The 14,941-nt window shown below is 36.1% G+C and overlaps 1 protein-coding gene across 1 annotated transcript in view; it reads right to left on the bottom strand.

Annotated features, from left to right (window-relative positions):
- MYO1D (myosin ID) overlaps nt 1-14,941 on the bottom strand; it is a 376,233-nt gene that overhangs the window by 213,135 nt on the left and 148,157 nt on the right. The window contains exons 12-14 of the mRNA XM_031967606.1: nt 10,008-10,078; nt 6,994-7,068; nt 3,030-3,162 (exon numbers count right to left, since the gene is read on the bottom strand). Coding sequence (XP_031823466.1) covers nt 3,030-3,162; nt 6,994-7,068; nt 10,008-10,078 — 279 coding nt within the window. The remainder of the gene's footprint in view (nt 1-3,029; nt 3,163-6,993; nt 7,069-10,007; nt 10,079-14,941) is intronic.

The raw sequence follows: 14,941 nt of genomic DNA, 5'->3' as shown, positions 1-14,941 counted from the left end.
AATGAAATAACACATATAAAGTTTTTTGCAAACTTTAAAATATTACATAGATGCTAGCTAAGGCCAGGCAGAATACAGTTCTATAGTTGGTAACAAATGAATCTTGGCAGGCAAAGAAACTAAGTTGATGTGATGGACTTGGCTCTTCTCAACAATATGGTGATTCAAGGCAATTCCAACAGACTTCGGATGGAAAATGCCAATCACATCCAGAGAGAGAACTATGGAGACTGAATGAGAATTGAAGCATAGTATTTTTATCTTTTTGTTTAGTTTTTCTTTCTTGTGATTTTTTCCCCCCTTTTGTTCTGATTTTTCTTGCACAACATGACAAATATGGAAATATGTTTAAAAGGATTGAACATATTTAACCTATATCAGATTGTTTGCTGTCTTGGGGAGGGGGAAGGTAAGGAAGAGAGGGAGAAAAATTTAGAACACAAAGTTTTACAAAAACAAATGTTGAGGGGCACCTAGGTAGGATAGAGTACCAGCCCTGAAGTCAGGAGGATCTAAGTTCAAATCTGGCCTCAGACACTTAACACTTCCTAGCTGTGTGACCCTGGGCAAGTCACTTAACCCCAATTGCTTCAGCAAAAAAAAAAAATGTTGAAAACTAACTTGTTTTTGGGAAATGAAAATACTATTGAAAAAATAACAAACAAAAAAAAGATTCAAAATAATTTAAAAAAGGAACTAAGTTGAGATGTTGATTTTTAATTTTGTTGGAATTTAAAAACCATGGTTACAAAGATCATGTCTTTAATATCATGTTGTGACCTCAAAAATATAACTGAGTTTCCTGTATAGGAGTTGGGCTAGAAAGACACTGAGCCAAGATCTTGCTAGAAATGGCAACAAATGATATCCCAATGCACTGGTCAACCAATGATTAATAGTCATCTCCGCTGGTCACCAATTTGATTTTTTTTTTTGCAACAAAGTATCGTTGTTTGAGTTTTCATTACACATCCAGCAAATTGGCAAAGATGGAAAAAATATAAATATAGCCTTTGTTGGAGGGTTTATAGAAAAACAGGCACACCAACGCACTGTTGTTGAAGCTGTAAACAGGTTCAATTATTTTGGCAAGTTGGAATTATGTTAAGAAAATGTCTAAAATATGCGAGCAAAACAGACTTCCTATTTTTGAAACCAGAAATTAAAAAGAAAAGGTAATAACTGGAATCTAAGGAAGACTGGAATCAATATCCATAATCTTTGATCCAAAGGTCCCACAGTGAGGCATGTACCTCGTGAAAGTCAACAATAGGAAGAAAAAGCAATATCATAGCAACATTTTATGTAGTAGCAAAAGATAAGACAAAGGAGATGCCCACCCACTGGGGAATGGGCAAACTGAAGTAATGGAGTATCACTGCGATATAATAATCAACAATGTACATAAATTCAGAAAAGGACAAAAATTGTATGAATATGAACTGATGCAAAATCAAATAAGTAGAATCTGAAAAGCCACATATACAATGACTAACCGAATGTGAATGAGAAGAAAAGCAACAACAAAAACTGGAACTAAATGCTAAAAAATTATATTGACTAAATTTGACCTCAAAGAAGAGATAAGAAAACATATCTTCTTTCCTGCTTTACAAAGCTGAGAACTATAGATGTGGAACTTTACATATAATATCAGATTTAGACGATAATTTAATTTTGCTGAATTTCTCATCCATTTCCCACCCTTTTTGGTTTGTTACAAAGGATGATTCTCTAAGGGGAGGAAGGGAAAGGGATATATTAGTAAATGATGCTGATGTAAAAACTAAAGATACAGGAAAAAATTTTTTTTATAAAGGAACCATAAAATATTAGAGCTGCAAAGGACATTTGGAGATTAGTAGGGTTCCCTTAGGTGAATGCTCCAATTTCCTCAATTCAGGGATGAGAAAACTAAAGTAAAGTGAATGTCTCCTTCAAGGTCACAATGTAAGTTAGTGGCAAAGCTAGGATAAAAGCCAAATTGCCTGCCTTTGAGTCAATTTTCTCATTTCATTATCTTTCTCATTGAGAATCTCTTACTATGTACATTGTAGTAGGAGCCCTTAAGAGACCCAAGAGATATGTTTGAGTCATATGTCTGTTTTAACTCTGAAAGAATGACAAACATATTGCAGATGGAAATCAATTAATAATAATATAATAACAATAATAGCAGAGAAGAGATAGGAAGGGGATTTCAGAAGCACACAGGAGCTAAAACAGGCAAGAATTCTAGAATGCTTGATGCTTTATCAAAGTTGTCAGCAACAATGGTTAGAGTAAAAGCTTGATATTTTAGGACATAGAAAAAAAAAGACAATAGACTTAGGTGATCAGTCAAGCAGGAGAAGCCCCCAAAAGAAAAAATGGAAAGAGAAAGCATTTATCAGACTATATACTGCAACAGCATAAATCAAAGCATGGCAGTACTTTAAAAAGAATAAAAAGATTCAACCTCCTTGTGGAAACTCATACAATTTGTCTTGGATGAGTCTATTTCCAAAGATAATACAATGATCCCTTATAATCATGAACTATTTTTCATGGATATCTTTGGACCAGCATTAGGGAATTTCATTGTTAAATTGTTTTAGTGTTTCTTAGATTTAGAGCTCAAAGATCATTTTGTCCAACACCTCTTTTTTTCAGTTGAGGAAAATGAGATTTAAGAGGTTAAGTGACTTCAAGGTCACAAAATGACATTAAGGTCACAGAGGTACTAAGGATCACAGCACATATTTCAAGACTTTCTGACCATGGCAGACATCAACTATCAAAGTAACCTGAAAAACCCAAGTAAATTTAAGAATAGCATTCAGCCCGGGCAGTACTGTACCATGATGCCAAAAATGATAATGGTGAGAACTGTATTATTCATAACATTCAATTTGAATCAGTGTGCTTTAATTTGAAGAGTAAAACTGAATGTCATTGCCTAAAGAAGCAAACCAGACACACATTACATGAAAGGCATGTCAAGAGGAAATCAAATATTAAAATGGAAATTTAGGTCAGAAAATAATTACCTTTGATGCCAGGTTGTCTACTAAGGCAATCATGGAATTCTTAAACAAGGTAGCAGCTGTTAAAGGTCGTTTGGTAACCTCTGTAATGCTCAATTTGCCTTCAGGCCACATGTTCTTCAGCACAGGATTTGAACTAAGAGCCGTAGGAAAAGAAATTCAAATACATCAATTCAAATGAGTTCTTCCAGAAGGGATAAGCCATCCTGCTGAGCTACATCCTGAGCATCTTTATTTAGACTGCAGGAGGATCTCAAAAGAGCTCATTTCAAAAGGATAAAGTCACAACGAATCCATAAAGACAAGAAATGCACCTAATTGAAATCACATTTTCCAAATTCTTTAGAACCCTAAACAGAGTAACTATCAGAAGTAGCATTTAATCATTATCTGCTAGAATATCCAAGTAGTGAACACGAATCTCATAAAATAATATGAACTCAGCCTTTAAGAAGGAAATAAATATTCATCAGCATAACTAGGACAAGGGGACAAACCGACAAGACGATGATCTCCAAAAAGCAGTTTTCCAAACTGGTGTAAAGTTAACATAGATGCCAGAGGAAACTATTAAGTACCTATTGTATACAATTGCTTCTGTTTGGTGTGGGAGGGAATAGGAAAGATACAGTCCTTCCCTTGAGGGAATTCACAACATCATAAAGGGGCTTTGAGTGCTAGAAATCACTTTGAAATTGCCTGATATGTATTTGCTTTTATATTTAGAGGCAGTATAGAATAAAAACTTCCTTAGAGTCAATGAGAAAAACTGCCTTTGGGCAAATTTTCTAACTGAAGAAGATCCTAGCTTGACTCCATTTTTTGACATTCATAGTTGTCCATTTGGCCACTAAAGTGATTTTTCTAAAACACAAGGCTAACCTTGTCACCCACTTATTCAACAAACTCCTGAGGTTCCCAATTGCCTCTAGAAGCAAATACAAAATTATCTGTTCGCCCTTAAAACCCCTTCACAACCTAACCTTTTCTTACTCTTTTTGCTTTCTTGGTTGGTTGGTTATTGTCTTTTATTCTTGAAGAGGATCAAAATGATATCACTATATTAGAGTCAAGTTACAGAGTGTCCAACTGTGGCTGCTCAGACCAATATGAGCTTGGGATGCTCTGCCATCGGTCAGACATATTTAGGGATGGATTCTGTAAATTTGCACATCTCGCTTTTCTTCTGGGCTAATTCACTTCAGCTTTGTTCACAGAGCACGGCACCTTCTCTGATAAAAGTACACCATGCTGGGTGGTCCCGTGCTAGTGTCTCCTCAATACATAGTTCTTTGATCTGGTGAGACTGGCTTCCTGGCTTTCCATAAACAAGATCCTCCATCTCTCAACTTTAAGCATTTTCTACGGCTGTCCCCCATGGGTGGAACACTCTCCCTCTTCCACTCCAACTACTGCCTTCCTTAGCTTCCTTTAATTTTAAGTACTAATTAAAATTGTACCTTCTGCAGGAAACCTTCCCCATTATTTCTTTTCTTTTGTGTGAGGCAATTGGGATTAAGTGACTTAACCAGAGTCACACAGCTAGGAGGTATTAAATATCTGAAGCCGGATTTGAACTCAAGTCCTCCTGGCTCCAGGGTGGGTCATCTACTGAGTCATCTAGCTCCTTTCTTAATTTCCCTCTGTTAATTATTTCTTATATATCTTGAACACAGCTTGTTTTATATTTATTTACATGTTGTCTCCCCATTAGACTGTAAGCTCTTTGAGGATAGGAACTCTTTTTTGCATCTTTTTGTATCCCTAGCACTTAGCACACAGCAGGTGTTTAATAAATGTTTATTGAGTGATTTGCATTGGTCTCAGTTCTAATTTTTCCCTGGTCCACTTTGATTATCTTTGATTTTATATTAATCAGATTGCAATACTCACCTGAACTATTTGTGCTTGACCTGTGGTAGAGCCTCTCAAGCTCATACTGGTCTGATCAGCCATAGTTGAACACACTATATTTTGACTCCAAAACAGTAAATGTCTTTGAAAGCTCAAGGATAACAACCAACCAATTAGATTGTGAAAATGTTGCCAGCAACCTTCCCCTTTTTTAGAATAATAAATTGATATTTTCCAAGTGGGAGAAAAAGAAGACAGTCTAGGTAATTTTTTTTTTTAAAGGTTTCTATTTACTTGGGCCGGGCCCTTTTGCCAGGGTCAGTTCCTTTGACATTATTAGGATACTCATTGCATATCATATGTATTTCTATTGACAACATTGTTTATATGCATGAGACAAATAACACATGCACATAAATTTGTATAATTTCTTCTACCTTTCAAAAAACCCTGGAATTTCACTGCCATTAGGATGAATACAACCTATCCATTGTTTCCTCATTTTTAAAAAAAATTCTCACTTTTATTTTTTAAATTGTCTATTTGTTTTTGAATTTTTTTTGAAACTCTTATCTATGTCCTGCCATAACTGGGCCCTGGGGGCAGGGGGGGATATTCAGCCAAAGTCCTGATGGCCTTGCTCTGTGTCTTGTGATATGACATGGTATTAAGACAGCATGTTGTTTATCCATCAGTTATTCCATGCTATGGGTATGACATTGCCCCAGAGGATTTCCCGGTCACAAGTCTCCAATAATAATTTATATGCTGCTTTTGCTACATATCTTGTTTTTGGTAATCTGCCTGAGCCTATTTATGCTCATCTCTGGATAGTTTTCCATGGACCTTTGTTTTTTTTTGAGTTTTTTTGAGACAGTGATGTTGCATGATCCCTAGCCTTATTACATCACTGGAAGAATAGGGATATTTAAAAAATGGACATTGAAAGTGCTATATAATTTCCAAATAGAAAACCAAATGAAATATATTAAAAATATATATCACAATCATCAGCTTTCATTAAATGATACTTCATCATTAATTAAAATCAAATTGATCAAAACAAGAAACTTTGTTGGAAATCACTAATGCCACACAGAAAGTATTTATTCTCACATATATTTATAAAAAATACATCTAGGGTTTCTTTGTTATCTGAATATTATTAAAAATAATAGATATCATTTATCAAACAACCACTGTGTGCCAGGTACTGTGTTAAATGCTATACAAATATTATCTCATTTGATCCTCACAATCACCCTGGGAGGTAGACACTGTTATAATTCCCATTTTTCAGATGAGGAAAGGTTAAGTAGCTTGCTCAGTATGTTGTTATTAATAAGCATTTGAGGTAGATTTTGAACTTGGGTCCTTCTTTCCCTATGTCCTTATTTTCTTTTGGCTTAGATCTGTGATTTTATTAGGAGAGAAAAACTCCCAGGTAGGAAATTGTCCCTGGCAATCCAGATGAGAAATTTTTCTTCAATTGACTTCACAAGGGTCACATAAGGAACCTGGATCTTCCTCTCTTCAAGGTCAGCTTTCTATCCACAATAACATTATTTCATAATTATCATAGGGAATAAAAACCATCAACCCATGGAAACTAGTGAACCGATCACTTGGAAAATAAAGTTCCCACTCCAACATCTTTCCTAACAACATTAGTGTCTCTCCCTTTCATTGTGTCAATAGTTTTGCCAGCCAGAAAGAGAATGATATGAATGTTAAATAATTAATAAAAACTCCTAGAAAAGTTGATGGGATTGCCAAATATTTATTCAACAATGACCTTCTTCATTATCATTCTGCAAATGTTAAATGTTAAGTGAGGGATCACGTATTGTATCAGAACTCAATTTTGAGAGAAAAATTATAACAAAAAATCAACATTTGATTCATTCTTTATTCTAAAGATTACTTGAGTTGTAAGTAAAACCTAATTTTGTTAGATGAAAGACAAAAGGGCCCCAATTAGACCTCCCCCATACTATTTACTCTGAAATTATTCTCCTCAGATTAAAGTGGTCTTTTCCCTATATCAGTTATCCTCAGAGACAATATATAACATCCTCTAGTATATATTCACAAAACTGAACATTAAACCTACCTGTTGTACATTAAGCGCTTGAAATCTTGAAATAACGTGTCTTTGTTTTTGTCAATGAAGCCAATGACTGAATAGCTGATGAAGAGAAGAAATGAAAGTTACTGGGCAGACCTAGGGAAAGGTCACCTTCTGATTGGTCTACAAGTGGGCTAGGAACTCAAAGTCATCAATGAAACTTTTATTGTTGCTTATTGACAGGTTAAAGGAATTACCAAATTTGACCTTTACGACTTGAGTTCTTTTTGTTCTTAAAGGGGAATGGAAAGGAAAAAACATTGAAATGCCTACCATATGCCAAATTCTGTGCTAAAAGCTTTATAAATATTCTATCATTTGATTTTAGTCCAAAGGAGTGAGAGAAGCAGAACTGATATACTACATGGCCCCAGAAGTCAAGGGAAGTTTCTTTTTATTGTTGTTCAGTGAAAAACAAAATTTAAAATTTAATTCCAGAGAGCAAAAGATAGCCTTAAGGGCACTTTTCAGACACGTGAGATGCCTCACATGAATATTTTAAAATCATAAAAGATTTCTGATAGATGCATCATCAGAGCTAAGCTCCAAAATATTAATATCAGGCGGAATATAAAACAAGAAGCCACATGCTTGCAGTGGCAACAGGAAGGATACGCCACTAAAAGTCCAAATGGACAAAGGATTCTCTATAGAAAGTTAGCTCCAGATACTCCCATTTGGGGATGACATTTTCCTGACAGCATCACTAAAGAGTGGAGAGTTTCAAGCAGTGTCAAAAACTGCAGAGAGGTCAAAGAGAATGATGAAGAAAAAGAAAAGGCTTTGGACTGAGCAAGAATATAGACATAGATGACATTTCACACATTTAGGATTTATGGAAACCAGTCTACACAGGGAGTTAAAGTGATGTCATGCTTAGATGCTCAAACCAAGCCAGGTTGGTCAGGAGAGACCAGATCTGGGAGCCCTAGCCATTAGTCTAGACATCCTAAAGAAGGATGAAGGGGAATTTGGAGTTCAGAAACTAGAAATAAATCAAGGATTCATATGGTTCAGACAAAAGGCATAATGTGCGCAGTTATCATGGATTCAAGAGCAAGCAAGAAAATAAAGTTATGAGCAGTTAAGGATGACCCTAGTGTCAAAATTGTGTCAACATTTTTGTCACCAAGAAAGAAAATGATGTGATGTTGGTGGAATTTGGTGATCTGTTTTTATACTTTTTCATTTTCTTTCTCCCCCAAAGAAATGAATATGATGTGGAAAGAAAAAGGGATCAATAAGCATACTTCTGCACCTGGATTCAAATTCTGGTGTCTATCTGTCTGTCTGTCTGTCTCTCTCTCCTGAGACAATTGGGGTTAAGTGACTTGTCCAGGTTACTAAGGTAGGAAGTATTAAGTGTCTGAAGTCAGGTCCAGCATTCTATCCACTGTACCATCTAGCTGCCTCCCAAGTTCTAGCTCTTACCTTGGGGACTTGGTCTCTCTGGGATTCCCCTTTTCCAGCTCTAAACAAGGGGGTGAACCTAGATCAAAGGTATAAAATTCATGGCTACCTACAAGTAGTGGAGCTCTTTACCGGATTAAAATATAACTGGGAAATTTTAACAAAATAAATTAAAAATATAATGCAACATAGGTAATGTTTATTTATGTTTTTTGAAATCAATATGTGGTCTTCAGGGATCTGTTTCTACTTAAGTTTGATATCACTGGCTTTCATGATCTCAGAGGTCCCTGCTAGATATAAATCTATGAATATGTAGGCTTATAAATGGCAAAAATATGGAGGGGAACTGATACAGAGAATTGGCAAAAGGCAAAGATGGCCTGGGCAGTAGACTGAAGTGAAGATTTTGAAAAAATGAGAGATTCAAATGTACTTTGAGGTGGGGTGAAAAAAAAACAAATGGAAAAGGATAGATTGAAAGATAAGTATAGGAGGGAGATCCTTTGGAAATTATAAAAAAAAATTAAATTCATTCAAAAACATTTGGTTTGCATGTGTGTGTGTGTGTGTGTGTGTGTGTAGAAATATGAAGAAATATAAGACAGTTTCTGCCCTTAAAGGCCTTAAAATCTAGTTGAAACAATAATTAGAAATAAGAAATGAAATAATCAATCAATCAAAAATATTAAGAGCTCTCCATATTCCAGGGGCTTTGTTTTGCACCAGAGCCAAGGGAAAGATAGAAATGGCATCCACATTCAAAGAGCTCACGTTCAAATGGGGAAGACAATGAGCAAAAGGCTTTGTACATGCAAAATATATTCAAAGGAAAATGAAGGTAATCTCAAAAAGCAAGCACTAGCAGTATGTGTGCATGCACAGACATAACTGTTGTGTTTGCACGCATCTGGATGCGAGTGTGTGTGTATGTGTGCATAGGAAAGGTGAATCAAGTGGGATTTAAGTTGAGACTTGAAGAATACCAGAAAAATGAAGAGAAAGAGGCAAGGAGAGAAAGCATTCTAGTCATGGGAATAGCTTGTGAAAGATGGGGAAGATGGACAGTCTCATGTGAATTATTATGTCATACCATGGAATGTATGGAGGGAAGCCTTAAGATGATTGGAGAGGGAGGAAGGGGGCAGGTTATGAGGAACTTTAAATGTCAAACAGAAGATTGAACATTTGATCCTGGAGGCAATAGGAAGCCACTGAATTCTATGGTATAGCTGGGGGTAAGATGCTCCAACTTGCTTTTTGGTAGTTGAGTGGAGGAAGGGTTACAATAGGGAGAGATTTGCAACAGGGGCACCATCCAAAAACCCATTGTCTCCAATCCTATGGCTTGATTCTCTGCAGATAACTCCCCAGATTTATATCTTCAGTCTGTATCTGCATATATAATGTTAACAACTAATTCATACTGGAATAATAAAAAAAAATGCAATTAAATCTAAAATGCAATTAAATTTTAAAAGAATGAGAAACTATAATGAATAAGTGAATAATTTAGAGCAGATTTCCTCTAGCTATATTTTCTATATCAAGTCATTAAAAAGGTTGTTACAGAAATAAAATATACTCACACTACATCTCCAGCATAATGTCTAATTCGAAAATCTCGATCAAACTCTAGGGTTTTGTCTGTGGCACAGAGCTTAAAAAAAAAAAAAAAAAAAAAAGGTGGATATGGTTAAAAAGAACACATTTCCATTTCCTTAAAAATCCAGGCTACCCTGACATTGAAATGATAAACATATCTCTTGTTCCCTGTTTGTCTTACTTTTCTAGTCTATCAGTGCTAGCTTCCTCAACTCCCCACGGCCATTTTAATGCTCCTCTTGCATCCTAGAATCCCTCCTTCCTTGATCTATCACCTTACCTACCTTGCCAATAAGTCCTATTTCTGTGAGATTCTTATTACCTACATATTGGTTCTCGGACTGCTGAATGCTAAAGGAGAGAATAAAATCTGTATTTTATCAAAATTTTATCAAAAACATTTGGTTTGCATGTGTGTGTGTGTGTGTGTGTGTGTGTGTGTGTGTGTGTGTAGAAATATAAAGAAATATAAGAGAGTTTCTGCCCTTAAAGGCCTTAAAATCTAGTTGAGGAAACAATATTTAGAAATAAGAAATGAAATAATCAACCAATCAAAAATATTAAGAGCTCTCCATATTCCAGGGGCTTTGTTTTGCACCAGAGCCAAGGGAAAAGTAGAAATGGCATCCACATTCAAGGAGCTCATCTTCAAATGGGGAAGACAATGAGCAAAAGGCTTTGTACATGCAAACTATATCTGGATTAACTATATTTGGATACTCAATGTCATTTAATAATTCTTTTACTAATTTCTTAGCATTTCCCCATTATAGTCCTTGTAAACACATTTCTTAACATTCTCTATTTTTCTTCTGCCTCTAACTGCCTGTATCCTTCCAGAGATGACCTTACCTCCCACTTTACTGAGATAAATATCATTAACACTCTCAACTTCCTTTCATATCATAAAACCTCTCTGAGTCTTCAATAATACTTTCCTCCTTGCCAATAGCTTCAAAGCATAGGTTTTCCTCCCTCTTCCTTGCTCTTTGATCTCCTTCCTTTCCAATTCTTTCATCATCTATCCATGTAGGTCCACACATGTACACAATACATATATATAGGTACAAAAATATACACACACATTCACTGAAAGATTTTTTTTTTCAAAATCAGACTCTAATATTGCTACATCTGGTAGCCCAGGGAGACAACTAGCTATGGAGCCCCACGTCCATCCCCTATTTCCTACCATCTTCCTGGAGGGGGAAAGGGACGGGGAGATACAGTGGTCTCCCCTGAAATATACAAATGTCTCCTAGTGAAGGTGGGCAGAATAATCTCAGCCCAAGACAGAATCAGTCCCTATCAAGGGAGAAGAAGTAGCAATAGGGAAATGGCTGTCCTCCCTTCTTGTGGCCAAAGCTTTTTCTATAAACAGGAGAAGGCTGGGGATTAGAAGTGTATTCCAAGCCTCCATCCAAATAGTAGCAGAACAATTGCCCACTTGGAATTGTGTGAACTGAGACAACCATCTTCTTACTTTTCTATTTACCCCCAGACCTCCATATTCAGGTGTTCCAATGATGATCTATCACCGTAGACCTTTTTTTTTTTTTTTTTAAACAAATCATGACGTACATCTTCTGACCAACTTGTGCCCTTTGATGACTAGGAAATGCCTCTACCTAGAATCCTTCACTTTTAAGTCCATTATTTCTTCTGTATCCTGTACATCTCTGTATACCCTAGACCTTTAAGCCATAAAATTGACATTCTTTATTCTTGCTTTTTAGAATTCTTCCTTGGTAATATGCTGAAGCTTGCTCATTCTCACCATGTATTTCTACTATTTGTAAATGTGTTTTATGGATCATTAGATATTCCAAAACTTTGGACAACTCATTATTGAATGGCTTCATTTACTTGGTACTAGGACCAATGAAAAATCCATTTATCAATTCATCTAACAAGGCATAACTGAACAAAGCTAGCAGAGATTTTTGTTCATACAACACCCCTAACTCCTAAAAGTCTTTTGTTCAGAGGACTTTGAATTGGAAGAGACTCAGGCATCTCGCCAGACCATTTAAAGCATCCCAACCAATCTGAATGGATAAAGTTTTATTAAACAATCTGGATTTTGGTTCTGTTCATGGTTTGAGACAATAAATAACAGTTACATATTGTCAAATATTTAAAACTCCTAGCCATTCATTTCATAGATTACTGGTTCAACTGTGGTCATCTCCATGACAGCTCCATTGAACCAGAAACAAATGTTTGGAAGACAGTTTCTTAAAAAAATTGTTTTTGACTCCAGATAATTAGTAAGTTGAAATATGTTATTGCTTGGCACAAACCAAAAAAGTTGTAGAATAATTCAACAGGAAGCTCATTCAAACATTATTTTAGTACCAAATTATCTTTTTGGGGGCCCCAATCCCAGAAAACAGCACTTTGAAAACTCCTTTTTGCCTTCTTACTCTTCTATTCACCCTAGACCTCCATGTTTAGTCATTCTTATAATGTTCTATCATCCTATAATTATTTTTTAAACCATGAAATTACAAATCATCAACAAACAAATATTCCAACACACAAAGCTGAACAAGAAATTTCTATACGAAATATAAACTTCCATCATGTATGATTTGTTAAAATAATTTAATAAGGTAGTAACAAAAATGCCATGTTTGTATATTCCAGATCTTTTAGCTATTTGACCTGATGCCATTTCCATATAGTCATAATTCCCAAACTCCTCAATTTTCCTTTTCCAATTTGCTCTGTCTCCAGTTTGCTAGAAAAGGGAAGAATTGAAGGTGTTTGTTAATCATAAAATTTTGTTGACCATCTACATTTCCTTCCCTCTGCTGATTATTTCTGATTAACCTGTCTATATCGTGTCCCTACATAGTTGTTTGCATGTTGTCTCTCCCATTAGACTGAATGAATGCCGGGATTGTTCTTTGCCTTTTTTTTATATTTCCAATGCTTAGCATAGTGACTAGAACATAGTAGATACTCAATAAATACTTATTGACTGATTGGGCTTTTCACTGCTCTCCAGCAAGCCTTTTATTAATTTCATTATTCCCTATTTCATCAACCAAAGTTAACTGCTTGCTCTAAAATTTAAGCTAAAGGCTTAACCCTAACTTTTACTCCTAGGTAACTTTGATGTAGGGAACCCTGAAACTGTCTCTTTGACCTTGGGGGGAACTCTTGAAAAACTCCTTGAACCCTTGGAGAAGCTCTCCCCTGAGAGACCAGTCTCAGGGAATCAAGATAAGTGGTTTCATTCTGTTATCTTGGTGGGATAGTTGAGTCCAGGACCACTCCTACTTAGCTGGAGATCTAGATTTCTATCCACCTCTATGGAGCTGAAAATTGGCTCGAACACTCCCAGTAAGCTGTCCCATTCTACTGGAAATCTAGGCCTGGGGACAGTAAGCTCATTCAACTGAAATTTCTATTCAATTCATGAAGATTTCTGTCTGATTTCAACTCGAACTGCACCCAGCCCCTAGCTAAAGTTTCACATTATAAAAAGGGGCTACTTGGGGCACTTCCTTGCAGAAGGCCTAAAGTGCCTTGCTCAGCTGCTAGGACCCTCTGCTGGCTAAGAAGGCATTCTCTTTTCAGTGCTAATCCCTCTTTATCTCTCTCACCTATTTCCCTAACAGAACCACACCCCTTTTTACCTCTCTGTTGGGATTTCTCTGCTAGCAACTTTACCTTACCTCTGAGGAGGTCAGTCTTCTTAGCAAAGGCTGGCTTCTCAGTTCCAACTTTAAACCTCTTTTGCCAGTTTAACTTTTCGAGTCTGTAAATTCATTTAAGAAGGACCTGCGCTGACCAGAAGGGGTTCTCACAACTCTCTGCCCTGTGTCGAACCTCATCAACTTCAACTCCTGTTTTATTTTACTAAGATTGAGATCATTTGCTTCCCAAAATTCCTCTTTTCTACATCTCAAAAAAGGATCTATTTTTACCCATCCTCTTTTGTCTATCTCAGAGAAAGAGTGACTCTCCTAACCAAGGGCCATGGACCCTCTGCCTCACACTCTCCCAGTTCTTCAGGAATCTAGTGCCATCAAGCAACTTATTTTCAGTGTATCTCTTTAGCTAACTATTTCTCTTTTTTTTCTTAAATTATCCTAAAAGCTCAAACTCTAAATGTTCCCTTAATTTCATAATGTCCCATCTCTTGTCTCTTTTTCATTGCAAATGATAACTCAATCTGCTCCCTCCATTACCAGACTTCTAGGCAGTAATATTTATATTCTCAGCATCTTGTACAATGTGTGTCACATAGGAAGTGTTTAATAAATTGTTGCTTGATTCCCATGGCTCTGACCATATAATATTCTCTCTACTCTGTCCCTCTTCAGCAACTGCAATGGCTCCCTAATAATAAAAACAATAACAACAACAGCTCACATTTATATAGTGCTTTAAGATTTTTTAAATCTTTTTTTATGTTTTTTAATCATTTAAATATGTTTTACAGATATTTTTTATTTGACCACAACAACCTTGAGAATTAGTTATTATTTTGATCCTCATTTCACAAATGAGGACACTGAAGCAAGCAATGGTTAAGTGATTTGCCCAAGATCATAAAGCCGGTATCTGAGATTGGACTTGATCTCAGGTCTTTTTAACCCTTGGCTCAGATCTCTAGCCACATACTAGTTAGCTGCCTCCCTATTATTTCCAGGATCAATTACTAAGTTCTCTTTTTGGCATTTAAACTTGTTAATGATTTGGGTCCTTTTGCTCTTTCCAGTCTTCTTACACATAATTGCCTTCTTTGCATTCTGTACTAGTCAATGTGTTTCCCATATGCTGTATTTCTCATCCCTATATCTTGTCTTTGGCTGTCTCTCCAGCCTTCTTTATTTCTTCCTCTCTAAAAATCCTTGAATTTCTTCAAGGCTCAATTTAAGCACTGCTTTCTCCATGTCTTTCC

Source organism: Sarcophilus harrisii, chromosome 4 (genome assembly GCF_902635505.1).
Source record: "Sarcophilus harrisii chromosome 4, mSarHar1.11, whole genome shotgun sequence".
NCBI lineage: Eukaryota > Metazoa > Chordata > Mammalia > Dasyuromorphia > Dasyuridae > Sarcophilus > Sarcophilus harrisii.
Note: the sequence above shows the minus strand (reverse complement) of the source record. Positions and strands in the feature narration are given on the sequence as shown.